Genomic DNA, 25,553 nt, shown 5'->3' with positions numbered 1-25,553 from the left:
TGCCCCCAAGCATACTTCCAAAGTTGTGGCAAAATGGCTTCAGGACAGTGAGGTCATGGTATTGGGTTGGCCATCTCAAAGCCCTGATCTCAATCCTTTTAGAAAATTTGTGGGCAGAACTGAAAAAACGTGTGCCACGAAGGAGGCCTACAAACCTGACTCAGTTACAACAGCTGTGTCAGGAAGAGTGGGCCAAAATTCACCCAACTTATTGTGGGAAGCTTGTGGAAGGCTACCCAATACATTTGACCCAAGTTAAACAATTTAAAGGCAATGCTAGCAAATATTAAGTGTATGTAAACTTCTGACCCACTGGGAATGTGATGAAAGAAATAAAAGCTGAAAATAAATCATTCTCTCTAGTATTATTCTGACATTTCACTTTCTTAAAATAAAGTGATGATCCCAACTGACTTAAGACAGGGAATTTTTACTAGGATTAAATGTCAGGAATTGTGAAAAACTAGGTTTAAGTGTATTTGGCTAAGGTGTATGTAAACTTCTGACTTCATCTGTTCAGATTGTTTATTCGAAGCAATTATTGGTATGATTGTCCTCAAAACACTTTAATCACATAAAGATTGCAATCTTTCCATTCATTATAATGGTGGATCCTGTTTTCTGCTAACAATGCCTGCTGTACCGTGGTCAGCCTTGAACTCCCGTGGCTTCAATGAGATTGCCAGTCGTTCTCCCCTGGGTGTTACTGAAAGCCCATAGACCCATACTGCTGGGGAGTTCTGCCAGATGGCATGGTGTCTCACTGTCTCTTTCTCTAGAGGTGTAACCCATCTCTCTGTGTGCCAAGCCAGGCACACAGCTGGTACTGCCCTATCCCGGATATCTTGTCACGTTTTTCCTAGCGTCAGGAAACATGGACACTAGGCAGACAGGAAGCTATGGTATCACCGGCCAATAAGAAGCCTCTTGGCAGAGGGGAGGATCTGTGTTCGGCCGATAGTGAAACAGTCTCATGCAAACGCGCGCAAACATCCATACGCACTTGCACTAAAACCCACCCTTCCACACTCTATTTGGGTGCTAAAATGCACTGGAAAGCAGTGGGGAAAATCACCATGTAAATCTAATCCATTATTTTGGAGCAGCCAGTCCAAACATCCAAACATGGCCCTTGGCCTCTACCTAATGAAAACAGAGTTGACATTAAAGGAACATTTATCCCCTTTCAGTTAATACATCTACGAGCATCCTTACATGTACTGTAGTGAAAATATACCCTCCAAATCACTTCATCTGTTAATGTGTTTCCATAAAACAGCATTTTCCCTCACCCTCCAAGATTGCACAATCCTCTCCCCAAGCATCCTCTGACTGCAGTTTCCTACATTTGCCACAAAGCCTCTCACCATTCTGCTCTGAGCCACTGGGCAGCACCATGCAATATACCCTGGACTGAAGAGGCAGAAAAATAGGAGAAACGTGTTGGAGAGCTGTCTAATCATAATGCTACGTCATACCGGCTGTATTTCTGCATGCGTGAACGGCAAGAACTCAGACGCACATGAAATGATCCTTGGAATCGATAGAACATCGCTGAGAGATGTCCAAAAAATGGCACCCTATTTAGGCTTGTGTACTACTTTTGACCAGGGCCTATAGGGCTCTGGTCAAAAGTAGTACACTATATAGGGAATAGGGTGCCATTTGGGATGCATCCATGGCAGTAGCTGTGCTGGTTCTATTTTGGGATTTGCAGTCTGCAGAGCTGCAGCACTAGTTTTACCAGGCAGAACCCATCTCATCCCCCTCTCTCTAATCTGTAGAGAAAAGGTTAATGAACCCAGATGATCACAACACCAGGCTCTAGGGATCAGCCTGTGTGTGTCTGTGTGAGTAAGCCTGTGTGTGTGTGTGTGTGTGTGTGTGTGTTAGGGCTGTCCCTGACAACAACCCAAAAATATTGGTAGACAGTAATTTGCTCTTATTTAAAAAAAAATATATATATATATAGACACATCCTATGTGTTTTAATCAAATAAACTATATGCACTGAGCTTGTCTGATGCTTTAAGCACACTGTTTGTTTGATTAAATAATTAAGACACACAAATGACTAGAGGGAATCTGACCGCAATTGATTTGATTGTGCCGGGCAGGGCTCAGACTTGCTGTGTTATACAAAAATGACAGTGAGTGACTGTGACTAGCACCCCTTGTCCCTCTCTCCTCCCTGCTACAGCGACCACCACAGAACATTAAGTGTTTATCGCTCTGTCTGTGTTGCTGAAGCTGCAAGATAATTGCAGCTATTTCTGACTGAAAAGTTACCTTACCGAAATCCTTCGTTTAGGAAAAACATTCCCTGTTCCCTCAAGCCTTGCTCGCTTTATGCGATACATGTACGCATCACATGCACGTGACCAATAGGGTCTGATCTATAGCATATCACAATCACATCGATAAATTGGTTCTAACAAACACCGTAAAACATGTGACAGCGAAATGTATGCAAATTACCTGACAAATAAAATGAAAACAGGGGAATGTTTGGTTGTTCAGGAGGTAAAGGGGAAATCAGGTGTGGAATAAATGTGACTAGTTGTGGAAAATACTGGCGATTAAAAAGAAAACGACGGTAAGGAACAAGCGCTGTGTGCATATTACGTGTGGTGGTAGATTACAAAGTGTTTTTTTTCTGACCGTTAGGAACGATGTAAACGACACTAAATAAATAAATAGCTTACCAGAGGGTCCTTTTTTGGGGAAGACTTTATTACAGCAAAGACTCATTCCTGAATGCATGTATAAAAAAAAAAATGGAATGGTTTATTCCTAATTATTCAAGGGTCTCTTTTTGTTATTTAAAAAAAAAAAAAATGCTTTATTGCATTTCAAATCCTGAATGACTCATGCTGTGTGATGACATGAACAAATGAATGATTGATACAGTAGCCTATATATGTATTGAGATATAGGCCAAAGTAAGTTACTGTGTTAACACTAAACAGGATGCGTTCTTAGGCCTACAGCTCAATGCTGGTTATACAAGGATACTATACAAAGCCTTCTAATGATAATGACATGACTTACTATTAATGATGATCATAATAATAATAATAGTAACACACATAAGGAGATAAAAGAGGATTATTATTTTCCTACAATTTGGAACAGTGTAAACACTAAATCTTAATACCAGAGAGGCTCTTCTAACGGAAAAAAGTGTAAAGCATAGCAAAGATTAAAAACAGCCGAATTAGTCAAGTTGTTTATCCGACATGTTGTGGTTGCGTCAGGCTTGGCGCTATTAAACAAACACTCCCAGCCAACACAAGCAGGATCTATCAGATTTACACGACCTTTCAATAGTTTGGGGTCACTTAGAAATGTCCTTGTTTTTGAAAGAAAAACACTTTTTTTTTTTTTTTGTGGTCCATTTTAAAATAACATCCAATTGATCAGAAATAGTGTAGACATGGTTAATGTTATAAATGTCTAATAGAAGCTGGAAACAGTTGATTTTTAATGGAGTATCTAGATAGGCGTACAGAGGCCCATTAACAGCAGCCATCACTCCTGTGTTCTTATGGCACGTTATGTTAGCTAATCCAAGTTTATCATTTTAAAAGACTAGTTAATCATTAGAAAACCCTGTAGTACCTGCAAAACACCACTCTGGGATGCTGGCCTTCTCGGCAGAGTTGCAAAGAAAAACCCATATCTGACTGGCCAATAATAAAAAATAGAAAAAGAATCAGATGGGCAAAATAACACAGACACTGGACAGAGGAACTCTGCCTTGAAGGCCAGCATCCCGGAGTGGTGTTTTGCGGGTACTATTTAATGAAGCTGCCAGTTGAGGACTTGTGAGGCGTCTGTTTCTCAAACTACAGACACTAATGTACTTGTCCTCTTGCTCAGTTGTGCACCGGGGCCTCCCACTCGTACTATTCTGGTTAGAGCCTGTAATCAAACCCACGAGGACATTTCTAAGTGACTCCAAACTTTTGAACAGTAGTGTAAATTGATGATTTATAAAGCCAGGCACATTTAACAGTTAGGCTGTCGATTAAAGACCTAATTATTTCCTCACTTTTCTTAGACTATAAAGGCGGGGGCTGTTTTCTCATCTCCTAACTCCACTGCTGCCTCCACCGCGTTGTTCTCAACACCAATATGCTGGGTAACTCTGGCGATTATGCACATAGCAACATAGTCTAGGAAAACGTGCCAATTCAATAGCGCACTGTTTTAGAACCGCGGACAGCAACCCCTCTTCACCGCGGGAGAAAGTGCATTTGTTATAAAATGACATCATTTTTTATGTGTTGCACCATTGTTCTTACATAATATAACAATATAGAATTTGAGTAGCACGTGTCTTAGATTGTTGGACTGTGCCAACAGCCTCCACAGTGGATCAGTCCTCTCAGACAGGTGCCAATCAGACAGGTGTCTTGTAGGCTACTCCACGACAAATTATTATTTCAGTTTTTTGGTGCTACTGCTCGACATCTCGATCGACCAACAGCCTATCAACTGGTCGACTAATTGGGTTTCAGCCCTAGTGCATTTGGGTGTACTAGTGTGTCTCCATATGCCTGTAGCCTGCTATTAATGGTCAAACACCTTTATCTCACCCTCCCATGTCCTGGGCTTCACCTTGTATCCCTGTATCCCTGCTCTCTGGTCTTCTGCTCTCCATCCTTTCTTTGGTTCCTGTGTCCAGTCAGTGTGATGCTCAGTGGCTGTGTCACCTCTCTCTCTCTTTGCGTTTGTGTGATGCTTCATGTCACCTTGCCTCTATAGAGGCTGAATGGCCACAGTCCCTCTCTCCTGACAATACGGTTAGACAGATGGCCTGGTCCTACCCTTAGAGAGCGAGAGAGTTTGTGTTTGTGCGGCGCTAGGAACAGTACACCTTGGGACTTTTCACTCTGCCTATTTAACCCACATAGTCTGACTGCTCACCTATAACTCTTCTGTTTTTCGGGGGAACCATGAGCCATAATCATAATGCCCGTAACACACTCTTACTGACACGTTCTTCCTCTCAGCAAAAGGCTCTTATTATTACTGACCCCCCCCGGGTTTGTGCATGTCACGTCGACTCATAGAAATGGAACTCGTAGCTTTGTGGCGTCTACTACTGATGACGTCAGAAACTGTCTGGTGGCCCCAGTGTCTTGTCTTTGCATAGAGTATGCCGGGGAGAGTAAGTGTGTGGCTAAATATAGCCGAGAACACTGGCTGAGAGAGAACAGTGTGTAGGTGACTCAGATCTCCTCATATAATAAAGAAAATATCATTTGTTGTGCTTCCCTCCCAAGGGAAATTCACTTCTATAACATTGTTCTATCACTTCAGAGCAGGCTTCAGTTCATACAGTGACCACAGGGGGAGCTGTTGATTTGTGGAACATGTAGTACAGACGTTAGAGGAATAGATACACAGCGCCTTCTTTCTTGTGCCCTTGTTCATGCATACTCTGAGTTAGCCCCAATTCCACATCAACCCTCTTACCCTCAAGATACTTGTACACTCCTAGCAGATCTACACAAGTATCTCCCCAACCCTCACCTCAATTGAACAAAACAGTGTTAAACTGGCAGTTTAGACCTGGGGAGGGTCTCATTGTATTAAGTCAGTGGTCACCAACCCTTTCTAAATCAATATCACTTTCGGAGTCAAAAAGCAAGTGGAGATCTACTGCTCAGATTAAACATGACTTAAGATGTAAGCCTGCAACATTTAACTTAATGCAACATTAACCTAATAAAAATAGTTATGTAGGAATGAGGTTTGTGCATTAGGCCTAATACATTTTCACAGCATATTGGCTATGATTGGCCTGCCAATATCGTTCTTCTCAGACCATATTATAATTCTAAACTCGTGCTTTGATAAAATAGATCTGTTGTCACTTGCTAGGCACAGCTGAACATAAATTGAAATACTAAGCTTTTTAAAGTTTTACTGATGGTACCTGCATCTGATGGTCAATCTCAGCGGAGGAAAGGAGAAGGCAGCAGACTGTCTGCCTCTCACTGTCCCTGTCCTTGAGACTGACCAGAGAGAGGGGGGGACACAGTATTCCTTCTACCTGATGGTGAAACTAGTCGCACCACATTATTTCTGCCTCATGCATGAATTGATGTTGTTCCTATGAGCAGAAAAAGTGAAATATTCTGCGATATTAAAATGGACAAGACGAGCTGCTAATAATAAAAACGCAACATGTCGATATCCTTGACTACTTCATTCATTGCAACTGTAGTGCTGGTTGTAGCGCGAGAGTAAGTAGGGAGAAGCGCATTTTTTGTTTTAGAAAAGTGTTGAGAAATCAGTGTTGAGAGTGCTGAATAGAAACTTAAACCGCTGTATTCTTTGATAGTTTTGTGGAAGCTGCAGGCACATTGATATGAGCTATCCGATTGGGCACACTTGATTTAGCTTTCCTGGTCTGCCGGGTAGGCGGAGTTTGTCCCTGCAGACAAATGAAATAGTTAAAAATGCACCCGGGGTGCAGGGCTTCTGAATCAAGTGCAAGGCTTTATCGTTGGCTTTTCTACAGAAATCTTTGGTGACTACCGTATTAAGGGCTCCTGAAAAAGGCTCTCCTTGTCTTTGAACAATCCAGCCATCCCTTCTCCCTGTCCATTAGTGCCCATCTTCAGCAGTTTATCTTCTCTCCTCTCCCTATTTACCTGAGGGCTTGCCTGCTGCTCACCTCCTCTGGTGTTACCTGTCAGAGTAGCCACTGAGCACACGCACAGACCACACCCTGTATATGTCATACACTCATGTTCCCCTCGCCTCGTCAATCTGATTATACGTTAATGATCCCGTATGGCACCCATCAGCGTGATAACAGATGATATTACACCGGGTTTAAATGAACCCAGGTCCACACACGACGGACATATAGAAGTAATTAAAGGACGTATGGTTAACAAGGCAACGAACCCCCATTTTATGTTGTGTGGATCAATGAGAGAGAGAAAAAACGGTTAAGTCTTTTTTTAAAGTATTTTATTTTATTTTAATCGCTGTATATAATGGGCCAAGCTTATTGGTCCTTATCGGAAACGTGTTGCTCATATTTACATTTGTACAAAATGTCCATGACTGTAACACAAATGGGACAGGAGGTAGGCTTGTTCAAAGTTTTGGAATTTCAGTTGATTACTAAAGCGCCAATCAGTGCAGTTGTGTAAATGTTTGATCTCTATGGCCAGACTCATCATTCATCCAAGTTCCGTCAAAAAATGGGCCAGTGGTGTCTGTAAAAGGTAGTAAAGAACATATGTACTACGGTTGAATATTTTCCAAGTATTTTACTAATGTTCCATCCTGAGAATAAATGACTTTGCTCCCGGGTAACCCGGTATTTCCCACCAAAACCGGAAGTGTTATTCAAAGCATTATAAGGCATCTAAATATGTCTGGATTTGATTAGAGCTTTGATCAGCATTAAAATTCTATCCTGATGCTACCCGAACCTGATGAGACATATATTACATACAATTTGTGAGCCCTACATTAACATTTCATTTCCCCAAACCCCAAAAAGCCCAAATGATCGTGTCATTATCCAATACATATGTGATATAGGCTACTGCTCATTGAGCACAATAAAAAAACATAAAAGCCCATAGATGTAGCTAGCTATATGCTCTCTTGGGTAAATCAATGAAACTAGCTCCAGTAGGCTAATCTTTTTGAATGTGAACTCTATTACTCTATTGTATTATATGGAAACATGATGGGGCCTGTTTGTATAATTAGTATGGAGATGCATACAGTCTATAGCTTTAATATCTCCCCTAATGTTATTAGCCTACCTCTTTCTCTCCATTGTTGCTTCAATCATTCATCGCTATCAACAGTTAAATGACATGTTTTGTTGTCCTCGTCTTCATTATTCTAATGACATCCTTGAATAATATAGAACTATAATTAGATGCAGAAGGCTTCTCTTCACAAATGTTGACTGGTTATGGGTCTGAAAACACAACTGTTGTAGCCTACCGCCATCGCGCGTTGGCTCTTCTTTCAAACTACCCGTGAGATCTATTGACTGCTGTATTTAACATTCATCAAAGCGCTTGCGTCCCTCTTCAAATATTTTATTTATTTTATTTAACTAGGCAAGTCAGTTAACCTGTCTAGGATCCCCCCACATTCTGCTGAAAAGGCAGCGGGGAAATTCAAAAATATATTTTTAGAAATATTTAACTTTCACACATTAACAAGTCCAATACAGCAAATGAAAGATAAACATCTTGTTAATGTACCCATCGTGTCCGATAAAAAACTTTAAAAAACACAACATATATATGTTAGATCACCACCAAATCCCAAAAAATACGCAGCCATTTTTCCCAGCCAAAGAGTCACAAAAGCAGAATTAAAGATAAAATGAATCACTAACCTTTGATAATCTTCATCAGATGACACTCATAGGACATTATGTTACACAATATATTTGTTTTGTTCGATAATATGCATATTTATATCAAATCTCAGTTTACATTGGCGCCATGTTCAGAAATGCCTCAAATATCCAGAGTAATTACAGAGAGCCATGTCATATAACAGAAATACTCATCATAAACTTTGACGAAAGATACATGTTTTACATATAATTAAAGATATACTGGTTCTTAATGCAACCGCTGTGTCAGATTTTTAAAAAATGTTAGGAAAAAAGCATACCATGCAATAATCTGAGACGGCGCTCAGACGTAAATATATTTCTCCTCTGTTGGAGTCAACAGAAATACAAAATTACATCATGAATATTCCCTTACCTTTGATGATCTTTCATCAGAATGCATTGCAAGGAATCATAGTTCCGCAATAAATCGTTGTTTTGTTCGATAATGTCCATTACGAGTGTCCAATTAGCTACCTTTGCTAGCACGTTTAGCACACATGTCCAAAAGTTGGCGCTGGTCCTGGCGAACTCGGACGAAAACTTCAAAAAGTTATATTCCAGGTTGAATAAACTGGTCAAACTAAGTAGAGAATCAATCTTCAGGATGTTATTGTCATATATCCAATAACGTTCTAACCGGAGCATTCATTTTTGTGTACAGAGTAATGGAATGCAAGGTGATATCATTCTGCCAGACCACTGACTCATTCCCCTCCCATCCTGTCCCACATCACACTAGAGGCTTCATTCCACGTTCTACTGACTGTTGACATCTAGTGGAAGGCGTAGGAAGTGCGTACAGATCCATATCTTACTGGGATGTGAATAGGCGATGAGTTGAAAATCAACCAGCCCCAGAATTTCCACTCCCTGTTTGTAAGTTTGCCTGCTCTATGAGTTCTGTTATACTCACAGACATAATTCAAACAGTCCTAAAAACTTCAGTTTTTTCTATCCAATAGTAATAATAATATGCAATATTAGCATTTGGGACAGAGTAGGAGGCAGTTCGCTATGGGCACGCAATTCATCCAAAGTGAAAATGCTGTCCCCTATCCTTAAGCACAAATTCTCATTTACAGTGATGGCCGACCCCAGCCAAACCCTAACCCGGACGACGCTGCGCCAATTGTGTGCCTCCCTATGGGATTACCAATAACGGCCGTTTGTGATACAGACCCTGGTTAATTTCCAGGTTGTAGTGACGCCTCTAGCACTGAGATGCAGTAACTTAGACCGCTGCGCCACTTGGGAGCCCCAATATTCTATTGGTATAAGAAAAGCAACCAAACTAAAAGCTTTTCCTGCGTGGGACTCCAAGAGATAAGGAGTATTTTTCAAAGAGAGGCCAGCGGAGCACAGGTGCTTGTGTATTGCACATGAGACAGAGGCTATAAGTTAGAAGCTTATTATGCATAACCCATCATTAATTAGCTAAATATAAGGCTAATACTGCATTGAATTTAATACCTGGAAGAGGTAGGCTAGGACATCTATATATAGGGCTATATATCAATCTAGAACAGGGTTTTCTATTTTGGATGCAATTTGCATGGAGTTGGAGAGAGAGACTGCGAGAGAGAGCTCACGCGTGCACTGTTTTAAGTGATAGGCTGTTTAAAAACAAGGGGATCCTCGAAAGTCTGATGGAGATGGGTGAATTAGACGCGCATTCAGTCTTTGTATCACTGCAGCATATGTAGGCCTCTCCGTCACAAGACAAACAGTTACCATGATGAGATGATAGGTCTACATGCATTGTGAACTGCGCCCCATACTGAGATGGGCTGTCTGTCCCCACCCTGAGCCTTGATTCATCACACAGAGGCCGTAGCAACGCCAGATTTAGACACCACGTATAATTTAACATTTCCATTTCACGCTATGCTCTTCATATAAATCATTTATTATCATTTGACTGGTTTCTCACTTATTTATCCCGGGAAAGGGAGTGGATTTGAGCATACATCTTGCTAACCGGATTCCAGCCATTCAACCCTAGTCTGTACAAACGAACGGACAGAGACTGATCCATAGTCGATTTCATAGTGGAGGGGTAAATGGTTCCAACTGTCATTCATACACTTAACCCATGAATGGACTTCATTGCTGATGTCTAGCTTCATAATCTGTACGGCATTTCATGGGGCTTTTGATAGCCATCTACAATCTCCGAAGATATAATGCATGGTTTAAGTGATAGCTCTATGTGCAGCAAACATACTGAAAGAGTAAGATGGCACGAGAATATAGATTAGTGCTGTATGTTTGAATGTGTGTGGAGAGTAGATGTTGTTGAAGATGTAGTAAGAACAGTCAGTCTGCACACTGTAAGTAATGTATGTGCGAATGAGTGTGGCGTGTGAATCGACGTGTTAACAGGTGCTGTTCGAGAGGCTCTCTGTAAGCTCTGATAATAACATTCTGTACCACCACACTTCATCAAGGACTCCTCGGGCTCTCAAGAACAACTCTCCATCCCTCTTTTCTTTTTTTTCCTTTTGTTTTAATGCTCTAATCTCTCTCTCTCTCTCTCTCTCTCTACAGAGGAGGAGGTGGAGAACTTTGACGTGTCCAGCTTGCAGGAGGCGGCTTTGCGAAACATCGAGGCTGACAGTTTCTGGTGCATGAGCAAATTGTTGGACGGCATTCAGGTACATGAATTCAACTTTCCACTGTTTACATTCACTGTGTGTCTGTACCACCTCCCCAGGAGAGAACGGGTTAGGCGTGTGTATTTTTAGGTTTTTGGAGTGTAGTAGTTCCGTGTGTGTGTGTGTGTTGAATTGGCCACACACACGAATACACACGGGTTTAGTCACAGTGGAGTCCCCTGTGTGTAAGTTAGTCGCGCCGTCCCACTTTCCCCCTCTTTTCCATCTCTTCCGAATTAGTGTGTGAATGATGAATATTCCCTCTCTGCACTGTACCGTAGCCAGACACAGCCTTTTTACACGTCCACCCTGTGGCGGCCGGCGTTGAGCATATCACCCAGGGAACTGTTCCGCTGCCGCCTCACTTTCTCTCTCTCTCTCTCTCTCTCTCTCTCTCTCGCTTATTGATTTACAGCCATAACCACATCCGAGCCGTGCGAGTGTGACCATGTGTGAGCACTCCAGTGTGTTTGTCCTTGATGTAAATGGCCCCATACACAGAGGTAGCTAGGCAGTGGAAGAAGGCAGGTAGGTGGCAAGGCTACAGCATCCATACAGCCATTCAGCGGTGTGTTCAGAGCGGATTGCTGCTGCTAGCCACACGCCCCGGCACGGTTCCCAGGTGGTGCCCACTGCCACCGTTTGGTCTCGCTGTTTTTTTTCTAAACACTCGCGAGGGATGAAATGTTGTGTAATAACACCAGGGTGTGGAAAAGAGGGTTTGATTTACTTCAGCTAGTGCTCTCTCTCGTTTTTTTCCGTCACACGTTCTCTCTCTTTCTCTGTCTTTCGTTCTCTCTCTTGCACTCGCTCAAATTCAGATAGCTTTTTTGGCATAAAGTACAATTTGTAGATATTGCCAAAGCAGTGTAGTGGTACAGCATTTCATTAAATACATTACAATGCAATGAGAATTGTTTGATTTATTTGATCAAGGAGTCATACTGAGACCAAGGTCTCTTTTACAGATGAGCCCTGAATGACATAAATGACAGAAAATAGAAAATGCAAGAAGAAAGAGAAACACTATATTCACCTCGAGGCCCCAGAACATCACATTTAAGAACATTTTGTAGATTGTTCCACAAATAAGGTGCAAGAACTAAAATGTGATTTACCTAACTCAGTAAAGACCAAAGGAATGTCCAGAGTTAACATCCCCGAGATAGGGTGTGGTAATATTATGTCTAAAGTTTAGTAATGCTGCTAGGTACAGTGGGACTTTGTGTAAAAGGGCTTTATAAATGAAAACATAGCAATGTATTGTGTGACGTAACATCAAAGAGGGCCAACCAACTTTCTGGTAGAGACTGCAGGGATGACCACTAACATTGTCGCCCGTAATAAAGTGCAATGCTCTATGATAAACTACATCTAACGGCTTTAATGAAGTGGCAGCTGCGTTCATATAGACGATGTGGCCATAGTCTGGGACCGACAGGAGCGTTGACTGAATCATCTGCTTTCTACTATGTAGCGAGAGGCAGGACCTACTTCTATAGAGGAAGACCATTTTTATGCTCAAATTTTTTGAAGCGGGTATTTTTTTTATTTTAGGGGGTATTCTCATTAAAAAGAATGAAATACAGTTCATTTGCGTAGTAATAATAGTACAAATAATCATCTATACAGGTAAAACACTGCTGTTTTATTGTCTTCGATCGATTTACATTTTAATAAATCAAAATAAGAGAAACAAAGAATGGCGAATAAATGAACAACATAATGTACATGGAGGATGGTTTCAAGTTATATACGATAGGGAATGAATGGTCATGGGACGACCGTCGGGCTACAGAATGGCAATCGTCTACATACTGTATCTCTCATTCTCTCTCGCTCTCTCTCCTGCTCTCGCATTTTCTCCCGCTCCTCTCACCCCACTTCTCATCTCTCTCCTCTCATCGTCTTTCCTGTGCTCTTTGTATCTGTCATTCAGATGGCGGTCTCCAGTCTCTCTACTCCAGAGAGGGCCATTTGTATGCTGGTGACTCACCTCTCTTCAGGGGCAGCAGTACATTAGGAGGCACTCCCAGCCAGACAACCTTTTTGTGCTGTTTTGTCCCTAATTACCGCAGTCAATTGTGTGTACAAAGCTGATTCTCATAGGCACTTGTGAATTTTTCTTCACAACTTCACAGTACCCAGTTTTAACCCGGGAACATTCACACTGTTTAGAGGTGTGTGTCTGTGTGGGACTGTGTCTGTGTATGAGAGCGACACAGGGGACTGTTGGTCTGCGTCTGTGGGCGGGAGCTGAACTGAGCCTCTGCTTGTTGCAGTAGAAAGGAATGCTTACTCTGAAGATTATCTGACGCCTTAGAATGTGGAGATTTTAAGACTGCTATCTCCGTGGAAAGACACAAGATCGTGATGAACATATTATAATAGGTATTAAGCAGGAAACAACATTTTGTAGCATGGCAAACTGCTGTTTTGACCCAAATCCTTTGGACATTCAAGGAAAATACAAAGGATGGCTAACACGCGTCTCATGTGGCACCCTAGTCCCTACTACCTTTGACCAAGAAGTGCACTATATACGGAATAGGGTGCTATTTGCAATGCAGCCTCAATGAGGCTGACAACACTGGATGGCCTTGCTCCTAGTTTTAGGAAGCAGATGTTATTATTGAAATCTTGGTTTCCTAAAAACTCTCTATGGTAAACTTCACAATAACATCCAGCTGTCAGACAGATTTCTACAGCTTTCTGCCCTGAAGGCAGATCATCACAAAAACATCTTATAAAATCACCAGGGATGGTTGATTGCTCATGCGGGTGTCGGTTAGTATGTTTCATATAGCAATGTACAATACTCAATGTGTATCATATTCTCTTTCATTCTGCACCAGCATGCATCAAAATCAAGCATGAGACTAGCTAACTAACCCCATCTTCTCTTTAGTTGTTCTTCTATTGGTCTCCCGCACCACTTGATGCAGTTTACATGTCACCGTGACCTGTGTGGAAGCTAGCGTGCCTTACCTTAATCCCCGCTGTTTTTGTTGAAAGCATTAGGCGTAGAGACAAATGGAGAGAGGCTTCTATTCTGCTCCCTAGAGGCTCTTTGTATTTAACTCAATCAACGACTGACACACACACACACACACACACACACACACTAGAGTGAGTCCCGTGAGGAGTGTACCAGACACACACTGGTACACACATGCAGTTTAACTCACACAGCTGTGGGTACACACACACACACACACGAAGAGAAGAGGTGAGCGATCACCAGCTGTTGTGTTTTGATGACTGACGTGTGAGCGGTGCAGCCTAAACCCCTGTGATTCGCCGAAGCGGGACACAGCCCCACGCTGCTGTCTGATTAACGCTGACCTCGGAACCCTGCGCTGGGCCCTGGGAGACCCCGTCTCTGATTAGCACAGCTGGGTGATCTGTAAAAAGACGTATGGTGTCAGAGAGGTGAGCAGCTCTCTTAGGGAGCGAAGGGGCCACAAAGCTTGTGAAGCTGGTTATCAGAGTTAGTCTTTTAGTGGAAGGTGTTTATTTGACCAAAAGACCCATTAAGGTAGTCCAGTCAAGTGCACTCACCTACAAACACAAGGATTTTATCTTGGAATTGATCATGTCGTTTTATTCAGTAGCAAGACAAAAGAACAGACGTACATCCTTTAAAAGCACCCTATAAAACACCCATACACAAAGAGGGTAATGGCTTCCCAGACCCCCACTCCTCAGCTATTTAACCACTCCACTTCCTGTCGTCTCTGTGGATATGGTAGTAGTGGGTATTAGAGAGAATAGGTTTACAGCTGGGACAGGATGGATCACAAACTAGCTAATTAAGGTGCTGGAGGTGTTGGGCCCCGTAAAAATGGTTGAGAAACAATTAGGGCCAAAATGACGTGCCTCTGCCACACACACACAGTTCCATAGAGACAAGGTCACAGGAAACACACACACACACACACCCTCTCTCAAGCGCTCCTTTAGGAACTGCTGCTGTCGACAGAATGCAGTAGCATTTACTCCGGGACAAAGGAGCCGAAGCACACTTTTTATTAATTCTCCTAAATAAATAGATCCCTTACGGGGCCTTGTTGCTAAAACGCCTTCAGTGATATTAATGAGCCACTTGTTTATTTAGCCTATTTTTAACGGGCTCTATAGCTAACTTAACAGAGAAGGAAATTGGAAGCATTTACCTCAGAGCCCCTAGAGATTGATGGTATAAAACACTGCGAAAGCCACTGTGAGTATCAGATCTGGAATAGAAAATACTTTTCTTTCTGTTTTTATATTAATAAATTCCTCTGTTTGAGCTTGAAATGGAACTTAAATGATTTTCCAGCAACTAGGTTACTTGTTACAATGGCCTTCTTTTTGATGTAGCTTTTCTGTGGTGTTATACAAGTAATACTGGCATCTAGTTTTACATGGTTGTGTGAAATTGGTGGCATTTGAAGTGCCATTTCTTTTTCTGTTCTCAGTCTTACAGAAATCTTCTTGTCTGTCTGGATGAACTGTTAACCATTTTTACCAGTAACTGCTGCGCTACTTAACTAGATGCAGACAGACACACAAACATACAAAGATGTTAAACACTGGCTAGCCAGCACACACACCAGGGTTGGGCGGTATCCAGATCATGTCTTCCTTACCGTCCTTCTCTCATCCAGGGATTTACGGTATAAATGGTTTAATACACAATAGCATATTTCCATGGTGGCTGCTAGCTAAATATGCTAACGAGCGCAAACTAAAATAAAGAATTGCAAAGACAGGCAATCCAGCTCATAAAGTTATACGTGTGTGTATATATATATATATATCAAAATATACACACACACAGTCGTGGCCAAAAGTTTTGAGAATGACACAAATATACATTTTCACAATGTCTGCTGCCTCAGTTTGTATGATGGTAATTTGCATATACTCAGAATGTTATGAAGAGTGATCAGATGAATTGCAATTAATTAAAATTAAAAGTCCCTATTTGCCATGCAAATGAACTGAATCCCAAAAGAACATTTCCACTGCATTTCAGCCCTGCCACAAAAGGACCAGCTGACATGTCAGTGACTCTCTCGTTAACACGTGTGAGTGTTGATGAGGACAGGGCTGGAGATCACTCTGTCATGCTGATTGAGTTCGAATAACAGACTGAATAGTTCGAATAACAGACTGGGAGCTTCAAAAGAAAGGTGTTGCTTCCTCTGTCAACCATGGTTACCTGCAAGGAAACATGTGCCGTCATCATTGCTTTGCACAAAAGAGCTTCACAGGCAAGGATATTGCTGCCAGTAAGATTGCACCTAAATCAACCATTTATCAAATCATCAAGAACTTCAAGGAGAGCGGCTCAATTGTTGTGAAGAAGGCTTCAGGGCGCCCAAGAAAATCTGGCAAGCGCCAGGACCGTCACCTAATGTTGATTCAACTGCGGGCACCAGTAGTACAGAGCTTGCTCAGGAATGGCAGCAGGCAGGTGTGAGTGCATCTGCACGCACAGTGAGGCAAATACTTTTGAGGATGGCCTGGTGTCAAGAAGGGCAGCACAGAAGCCACTTCTCTCCAAGAAAAACATCAGGGACAGACTGATATTCTGCCAAAGGTACAGGGATTGGACTTCTGAGGACTGGGGTAAAGTCATTTTCTCTGAATCCCCTTTCCGATTGTTTGGGGCGTCTGGGGAAAAAAGCTTGTCCCGGAGAAGACGAGGTGAGCGCTACCATCAGTTCTGTGTCATGCCAACAGTAAAGCATCCTGAGACCATTCATGTGTGGGGTTGCTTCTCAGCCAAGGGAGTGGGCTCACTCACAATTTTGCCTAAGAACACAGCCATGAATAAAGAATGGTACAAACACATCCTCCGAGAGCAACTTCTCCCAACCATCCAGGAACAGTTTGGTGACCAACAATGCCTTTTCCAGCATGATGGAGCACCTTGCCTAAGGTGGCTCGGGAACAAAACATTGATATTTTGGGTCCATGGCCAAGAAACTAGCAGTGGCAGCTATACAGAACTCATCCAAAGGGTGACTCCTGAAACACGGCAGGAAGTTAACACAATATGATGCTCCTTCACCTTGTTAATTCAGCCACTTACTTAGATAACGTGATGCGTAAGTTTAACTTTCTAGTTAATGCAGAATGATGCAGTAAAGAAAATATTTTTCCTCCTTTTTTAAAATTCTATTTATTGTCATTTCTGCTCAGCATCACACACATTGTGCTTCAGTTGCACTTGACTAGGATGAGAATTCATACACGAACGGGCATTCTAACAGCAGATAGCGCTTTGACTGATGTGGAGCTACTTTTCTCCAGTACTTTTCTTGGTGTAGCCAGACCACTTTTCTCCAGTAAAATGCAAGACGAACTTTAAACAAAACATTATGAAATGTATCAGGCAACATTTTTTCCCATGATAAATATTAGAAATAGCATGGCCATGCATAATTTTTGCTAAAAAATACCTTGCTTTTTCATCATAAGCTCATTTACTTGTGTGGCTGCCAGCCAAATAACTTTGGGCTTCCGTTGTCATCTGATTAAAAGAAGCTATTTTCCGCCAGCTGTGTTGCTCTAATGTATTTTCTGTGAAGGAATAGTTGCAAGTCCCTGATCACTCTATTGAAACAAAACAAAAAACACTTGACTTGTATAAAATGTAACCCCTGTCAGTACACAGCTGAACTCACCTGCTCCTGCTTTCTCCCATTGTGCTATTTACAAACAAACGTGACTGGCTCAACTGTTCGGGGGAACGAAGGTAAGCTTCATAATGTAAAGTTACGTTACAGGTGAAGGGAATAAACTGGCTGCTTTCTCTCCTAATGTATTGCACAAGTGGTCTGCAGCTAAACGTCCCCTTTTTCAGGACCCTGTTTTTCAAAGATAATTTGTAAAAATCCAAATGACTTCACAAATATTCATTGTAAAGGGTTTAAACACGGTTTCCCATGCTTGTTCAATGAACCATAAACAATTAATGAACATGCACCTGTGGAACGGTTGTTAACTTCACTAGGGTAGTGGGCAGCATTCGGAATTTTGGATGAAAAGCGTGCCCAAATTAAACTGCCTGCTACTCAGGCCCAGAAGCTAGGATATGCATATAATTGGTAGATTTGGATAGAAAACCCTCAAGTTTCAAAACTGTTAAAATAATGTCTTAGAAAAACAGAACTGATATGGCAGGTGAAAACCTGAGAAAATCCATCCAGGAAGTACTATTATTTTGAAAGGCTGTTCTTCCATTGAAAGCCTATCCACCATACAAAGACCCAGTTCACGATCTCTATGGCTTCTTCTACATGTGGCCAGTCTTTTAGGCATTGTTTCAGGCTTGTACTCTGAAAAATTAGGGAGATACAGCACGTTCAATGAGTGAACAGTGGAAATTTCCAGACGTGAGTCCAGCGCAAGATCGGGAGCGCGCCTTTCTTGTTTCTCCTTTTCTATTGACGAAGCTTTTGTCTGGTTGAAATATAATTGATTATTTATGACAAAAACAACATGATTTGATTTTAAACATCGTTTGACATGTTTCTACCAACTTTTATTGTACTTTTTGAATTTTTGTCTGGATGTTGAGAGCGCTTTGTGCCTTTGGATTACTGAACTAAACGCACCAACAAAATGGAGGTTTTTGGACATAGAGGGACATTATCGAACAAAACAAACATTTATTGTGTAACATGGAGTCCTGGGAGTGCCACCAGATGAAGATCATCAAAGGTTAGTGATTCATTTAATCACTTTTTCTGACTTTTGTGAGCCCTCTCTTTGGCTGGAAAATGTCTGCATGGTTTCTTGTGGCTAGGCGCTGTCCTAACATAATCGCATGGTTGCGCTTTCGCCGTAAAGCCTTTTTGAAATCGGACACTGTGGTTGGATTAACAAGAAGTTTATCTTTAAAATGGTGTATAATACTTTTTAATTTTAATAATGGGATTACTGTTTGAATTTGGCGCCCTGCCATTTTACTGGCTGTTGTTGAGGTGGGACGCTAGCGTCCCAATGATCCCAGAGAGTCTAAGACACTAACAGCTTACAGACGGTAGGCAATTAAGGTCACAGTTATGAAAACTTAGGACACTAAAGAGGCCTTTCTACTGTCTCTGGAAAAACACCAAAAGAAAGATGTCTCTGCTCATCTGCATGAACGTGCCTTAGGCATGCTGCAAGGAGTCATGAGGACTGCAGGTGTGGCCAGGGCAATACATTACAATGTCCGTACTGTGAGACGCCTAAGACAGCGCTACAGGGAGACAGGACAGACAGCTGATAGTCCTCGCAGTGGCAGACCACATGTAACAACATCTGCACAGGATCGGTACATCGGAACATCACACCTGCGGGACAGGTACAGGATGGCAACAGCAACTGCCGAGTTACACCAGGAACGCATAATCCCAACATGAGTGCTCAGAATGTCCTCAATAAGCTGAGAGAGGCTGGAATGAGGGCTTGTAGGCCTGTTGTCTGGTGAGGACCTGCCTTTACATCACCGGCAACAAAGTCGCCTATGGGCACAAACCAACCGTTGCTGGACCAGACAGGACAAAAAGTGCTCTTCACTGACGAGTTGCGGGTTGCTGTTTTGTCTCACCAGGGGTGATGGTCGGATTTGCGTTTATCGTCAATGGAATTAGCGTTACCCCCAGGCCTGTACTATAGAGCGGGATCGATTTGGAGGTAGAGAGTCCTACATGTTCTGAGGCAGTGTGTCACAGTGTAGCGGTATTTATTAGAGAGGGGCAAAGAGAGATTTTGTTCGGGCGCCAGGCAGGTATTAACCATGCCGAAAGGAAAATAGTAGAATAGAGAGAGTACCACTACCAGACCCACACACATCAGCAGAAGAGACTGCCTAGAGTGTAGCCTGTTTACCAGATAGCCAGTGGAGAGAAAAGAGAATACACACCATATAAACCCACATCACAGCACAGGGGTAACCCAAACAAGAATACCTCATACAATAATAATAATAATACTAATAATGGCAGAGCAATTTAACAGCAACTTCATACAAGAAAGAACCCAGTCATCACCAGAGGATTTGCAATAATCTGTATTATCTTCCAGTGGAGGAGTGCATAAGGTATGAATGTGGGGGGTGTTCATAGACACAACAAATGCCTTAAAAATGTCCACAATCTGCTCAGCCACATGTCATTAATACAACTCACCTCAATACAGTTCACATAACAATACACAACTTGCAAGCAACCTCCCTTTTAACTCAAATGTCCACCCAAATACTTCTGGCAGGGCAATAATAGTCCAGCTCTAATGAACGTCAATGGGAAGTGCATTTGAAAAATAGAGAGTCTGTTGCAGGGTAAAGGACTGGAACGATAGAGGAAAGAGGAAAGGAGAACAAGAGAGATCTTAGCTGTGGTCTTCAGGCGTGCCGGTGTACTGTCTGACCGTCCGATGGTTTGTTGGTTTGTATGTTAAAGCTTCGCAACAAGGTTGCTACTAATCCATGCGGTCCATAACGGGCGCGGTCCCAAATGAAAACAACCACGACCTAGAGCGATTACACCGATGATTGAGTTAAATACTTTATAAACTACACACGCTGAAAACAAACTAAATTTCTGCAGCACAGCCCACACAATCAAACTGTCGCGCCACCCAAGAGCCCCTCCCAAAGAGCTGAAAGAGCCCTCTTTATTTCCTCCTTCCTTACTGCTGATGCACTCTTAAAGTGGCAGTGCACGGTGAAGGCTCAGTGCGGGATTTTGCCACAACAGCATCATTGGACTGAGTTTGCCATTGCAGGCAATCTCAATGCTGTGCATTACAGGAAGACATCCTCCTCCCTTGTGGTACCCTTCCTGCCGGCTCATCCTGACATGACCCTCCAGCATGACAATGCCACCAGCCGTACTGCTCGTTCTGTGTGTGATTTCCTTAAAGACATGAATGTCAGTGTTCTGCAATGGCCAGCGCACAGCCCGGATCTCAATCCCATTGAGCACGTCTGGGACCTGTTGGATCTGAGGGCTAGGGCCATTCCCCCAGAAATGTCAGGGAACTTGCAGGTGCCTTGGTGGAAGAGTGGGGTAACATCTCACAGCAAGAACTTGCAAATCTGGTGCAGTGCATGAGGAGGAGATGCACTGCAGTACTTAATGCAGCTGGTGGCCACATCAGATACTGACTGTTACTTTTGATTTTCACTCCCCCTTTTTTCAGGGTCCCATTATTCCATTTCTGTTAGTCACATGTCTGTGGAACTTGTTCAGTTTGTCTGTTGTTGAATCTTATGTTTGTTCAAATATTTACACATGTTAAGTTTGCTGAAAATAATCGCAGTTGACAGTGAGAGGCGTTTCTTTTTATTTACTTAGAAAGTAGCTACAAACATTAAAATGTATAGAAATACGTCACCAACCATACGATCACTTTAAATATAAAATCTAATCCAATTTTATTTGTTATGTGCGCCGTATACAACATGTGTAGACCTTACTATGAAATGCTTACTTACAATCCCGTAATTAACCAACAGTGCAGTTTTAAGAAAATTAGAATCAAGAAAATATTTACTAAATGAGACTGACTAACTAACAAAATCAATTGGGGCCTGTGGAATGTCCCACTCCTCTTCAATGGCTTTACTAAGTTGCAGGATATAGGCGGGATCTGGAACACGCTGTTGTACACGTTGATCCAGAGCATCCCAAACATGCTCAATGGGTGATCCTTGCGACGTGTTGTCATGCTAAAACATGAGGTAATGCTGACTGATGAATGGTGCGACCATGGGCCTCCGGATCTCTTCATGGCATCTCTTTGCATTCAAATTGTCATTGACAAAGTGCAATTGTGTTCGTTGTCGGTAGCTTATGCCTGCCCATACCATAACCCCACCGCCTCCGCGGGGCACTGTTCACAACGTTGAAACCAGCGAGCCACTCGCCCACACGACGCCATCCACACTTTCTGCCATCTGCCCGATACAGTTGAAACCGGGTTTCATCTGTGAAGAGCGCACTTCTCCAGTGTTCAAGTGGCCGTCGAAGGTGAGCATTTTTCCACAAGTTGGTTATGAAGCCGAGCTGCAGTCAGGTCAAGACCCTGGTGAGGATGACAAGCAGGCAGATGAGCTTCCGTGAGATGGTATCTGACAGTTTGTGCAGAAACTATTTTGGGTGCAAACCCGCAGTTTCATCAGCTGTCCAGTTGGCTTGTCTCAGACGATCCCGCAGGTGAAGTAGCAGGATGTGGAGGTCCTGGGCTGTTGTGGTTACACGTTGGAGGGTTTATGGTAGAGAAATGATCATAACATTCTCTGGAAACAGTTCAGACCCCGACTGGGGGAATTGATCCAGGAGCTTTCAAAAGGGGGCTGCGGGCCGCCAGTTGTCCATCCCTGACTTTGGTAGAAGGCTGGATTAAGAGCAAGGTTTGTGTGAATCTGTCTCACAAACAACTGGAGAGACCACACACACACACTTTACTTTCTGCCAGTTTAGCTGGGAGCTAGGGTCCCTGCTGTGGGAGGCTGGTGCCGCCTGCTGGTGCAGTCAGTGTTGAGGTGATGTAGTGAGAGGTGCAGTGGGTTTCTATCCTGGTATTACTCCTCTGGGATGTTTTAAGCAGGACTATGACTCATAGCTTCCGCCTGGTTCAGCTTTCTTCTGTGTGGGGGTGGCTGTGGTTGGAGCCCAGGGCTGGGTAATGCCAGTCTCTGTTTGGGGAAATATCTCACCCTAGCGCACCCCTGCCAATTAGATTCATTCATTTGTGCCCAGGAGGGAGGTGTGGGAGACATAAAGAGAGGCAGGAGAGCCAGGGAAAGCAAGGTTCCAGACAAACATTTTCAGTTGGTGGCACCAGTCCATAATTTGATCACACCAATTTTTCTTTGCGGCATCATCTTATTAAGACGGTGCTTTATTAAAAAGTGTAATAGACTACTAAGATGGTATTCAGTAATACATTTATATATATTCATGTTTCAAAATATTCTAATGTGCCACCTAATCCAGTGATTGTCATGCATTTTGGGTTGACAATTAGGCTGTTAAATGTTACTGTTAAAATGACTCTAAATATACTGTTATACCCACTAGTAGCCATGCATTAGTCTAAAAGTTAATGTAATCTCCATAAACCGTTGCAGTTGTAGCCTACGGCCCAGTGAGGCCTATGCGATCGCAATGGCCAATGCTCATTTCTCGCACTCTAACTTGATGCCATATCAAATGTCTTTGGTTGTAAAATAGTTGCTATTGAGCTCAAAATTGAGAGTTGGTTACAAAAAAAAGTACAGAAAGCTGAGAACCTCCTTAACTGTGACAACAGGATCGCTGTGTTTCCTCCGCTATTGGATTTGAAGATGTTATGCAATCAGAACCACTTTTTCCTGGGTAAGGAGAGAGAGGGCTTGCTCAGCACAGTAGCAGGACTCAGCGAAAAAGGTACAGGGGCAGGCAGACATTTTCATGACAAGAATGATGAGGATAAATTTACCTTTCTGTTTTACCAAATCATGGTTTTAGCCACCTAGTGTAAAAATGTGTGTAAAAATTCAAAGGGTCACAAAAGTGACTAAATGTGAGCCCTTTGTCTACACCCATTCAGCATCATTCACACCCTCTTAAGCTTTAGCCCCGCCCATCTCTTTAAGGGTTGATCTTAATGTATTAACAGCACCTAAGCTAACTTGCTAGCTACTTCCAGACATCTAAGGGAGAGAGAACAGCTCACTGAATACTCGCCCTAGCAGAGCTGTTATGTTATCCAGAGCGTTGGTGACTGCAACTGTACTGTCAGATTGTCCATTCATAAATTCAGAGTGCACACCGGGCTGATGTTCACTGACACGGCCATATTCACCAGGTTTTGAGCGTTTTGTAAATTCATCAGTTATTCTGCGCTCTGGCACACTCCGCTAACTAGGTAAACAATGAACCGTAATCCCAACTCATGTCGTCATTACCTTTGAAAACTCCTCCAGAAAGTGGAGAGCAACACTTCTGCAGTTTTAATACACAATCTATTTTTAAAAATACCGCGTTCGACAGGATTACCTAGACATACTGACCAGCTCAAATAGACTGAAGGGCGCTATATTGTAGACCAATCCAAACTCATCTCTCTGCATGTCCAGCCCACTCATTATCTCAACCAATCATGGCTAGCGGGAAGGCTGCGGTCTATTTCTTTGGCTAGGCCAACTGGTCTCGTAATTTAACTATTTTATTCCTACTTACAGATGGCATATAAGTTTGATATTAAGGCACATGAAAGTTCACATGTTCCAGAAGGCGTTTCTGCCAAAAAATACAATTAGATTTATTTATTTTTTAAATTACGTTCAAACGACTTCCCTGTGAAGTCGTGACGCGCGAGCCCTGGAGAGAGGAGAATGAAACAATGGGGATGTAAGGAGAAACATTGGAAGGGAGGCTCAGGCAGGCGGAGGGAGGGTGGCAGGCAGGCAGGGGGGAGACATTGAGAGGGAGGGGGAGGCAGGTGAGACTGGAAGAATAGAATGAGACGGGGAGGGATTGGGACCTGGGGAGGCAGGGGGAAGAGGGAGTTGTTCTGGCTGACTGCGGCTCTCTCTCTCCTACCTTTTTTATTGACAGCTGGGTGCCTCTTTTTCAGCTCCGCTAGCTACTCAATCACACAGCTGATAGAGAGGCCTGTCACTCATATTCTCCTTGTTTCTGACACACACACAAAGCCAACACTCACGCTCTATTCATTCCTTTCTCTGACACATCCAACACCAACTCAAACGATAAGGCCCCATTCACATGCGCATTTAAGTGCCTCGCAGACCCCGTTTAAAATATGTCCGAGCACTCCCAATCAACGAGTCCTAGAATTAGAGAGGCAGGGGGAGGAGAGGACAGGCTCTGTGTGAGGGAAATATTTCTCCGATAAGCCCACGATTGCTGATTGTTCCCTCACAGTGAGGAGCCATGTTATCCCCAAACACACACAGAGCCATCCGCCAGTCAGCAGAGGGAGAGATGGATGGAGAGAGTGTTGATGGAGGTGGGTCAATATGGCTTTGTCCTCCTCAACACCCCCGTGTGTTTGTATGGGTGTGTGTAAACAGCCCGGTGTTCAGCAGGTCTATTGTGACTCGGGGTTATCTGTGGCTGTCATCTCTGTAGCAGAGGCCTCCAGCGACACAGACACACTTTCTCTGTTGTCCGCTGTTGCTGTTCACTTTGTTGATTGGCGCCGACACACACAATAACTAGCCTCAGTCATCGAAGGCTGTGTCCCACATTGTTTGGCCACTAACAGAATAGAAAGGGGAAGAAATGGCAGCCCTGAAAACATCATTGGCCTTACATCGATCGTGAGATTCTTGTCATTCCTGGGATGAAAATGGGGAATGGTTTGTCATTGTTGGTGAGTGCAGAGACGTGACAGACGGAGAGTGACCCGATGGCTCCGTTTCTAGTGGAGAATAACAGAACAGTGAGAAAAGAAAGAAGAACAAAGTGTCCTGCCATTGCCTCAGAGGATCAACGCTGGAG

General features: G+C 43.0%; 1 protein-coding gene and 1 long non-coding RNA gene across 6 annotated transcripts in view; one reads left to right on the top strand and one right to left on the bottom strand.

The window, feature by feature from the left end:
- The window catches only part of LOC112216773, a 32,056-nt gene extending 17,761 nt beyond the window's left edge, over positions 1-14,295 (bottom strand). The window contains exon 1 of the long non-coding RNA XR_002948395.2: positions 14,044-14,295. This is a non-coding gene — a long non-coding RNA (uncharacterized LOC112216773). The remainder of the gene's footprint in view (positions 1-14,043) is intronic.
- Positions 1-25,553, top strand: part of tbc1d22a (TBC1 domain family, member 22a) — a 212,999-nt gene that overhangs the window by 83,235 nt on the left and 104,211 nt on the right. For all 5 annotated transcript variants that reach the window (XR_006079204.1, XM_042300052.1, XM_042300053.1 and 2 more), the window contains one exon: positions 10,949-11,055. Coding sequence is in view for 4 of the 5 variants with exons in the window: in XM_042300052.1 (XP_042155986.1) it covers positions 10,949-11,055 (107 nt within the window). In the remaining variant the exon portion in view is untranslated. The remainder of the gene's footprint in view (positions 1-10,948; positions 11,056-25,553) is intronic.

This window comes from Oncorhynchus tshawytscha, linkage group LG17 (assembly GCF_018296145.1).
Source record: "Oncorhynchus tshawytscha isolate Ot180627B linkage group LG17, Otsh_v2.0, whole genome shotgun sequence".
Classification (NCBI taxonomy): Eukaryota; Metazoa; Chordata; class Actinopteri; order Salmoniformes; family Salmonidae; genus Oncorhynchus; species Oncorhynchus tshawytscha.
This window is presented reverse-complemented; position numbering and strand designations above follow the sequence as displayed.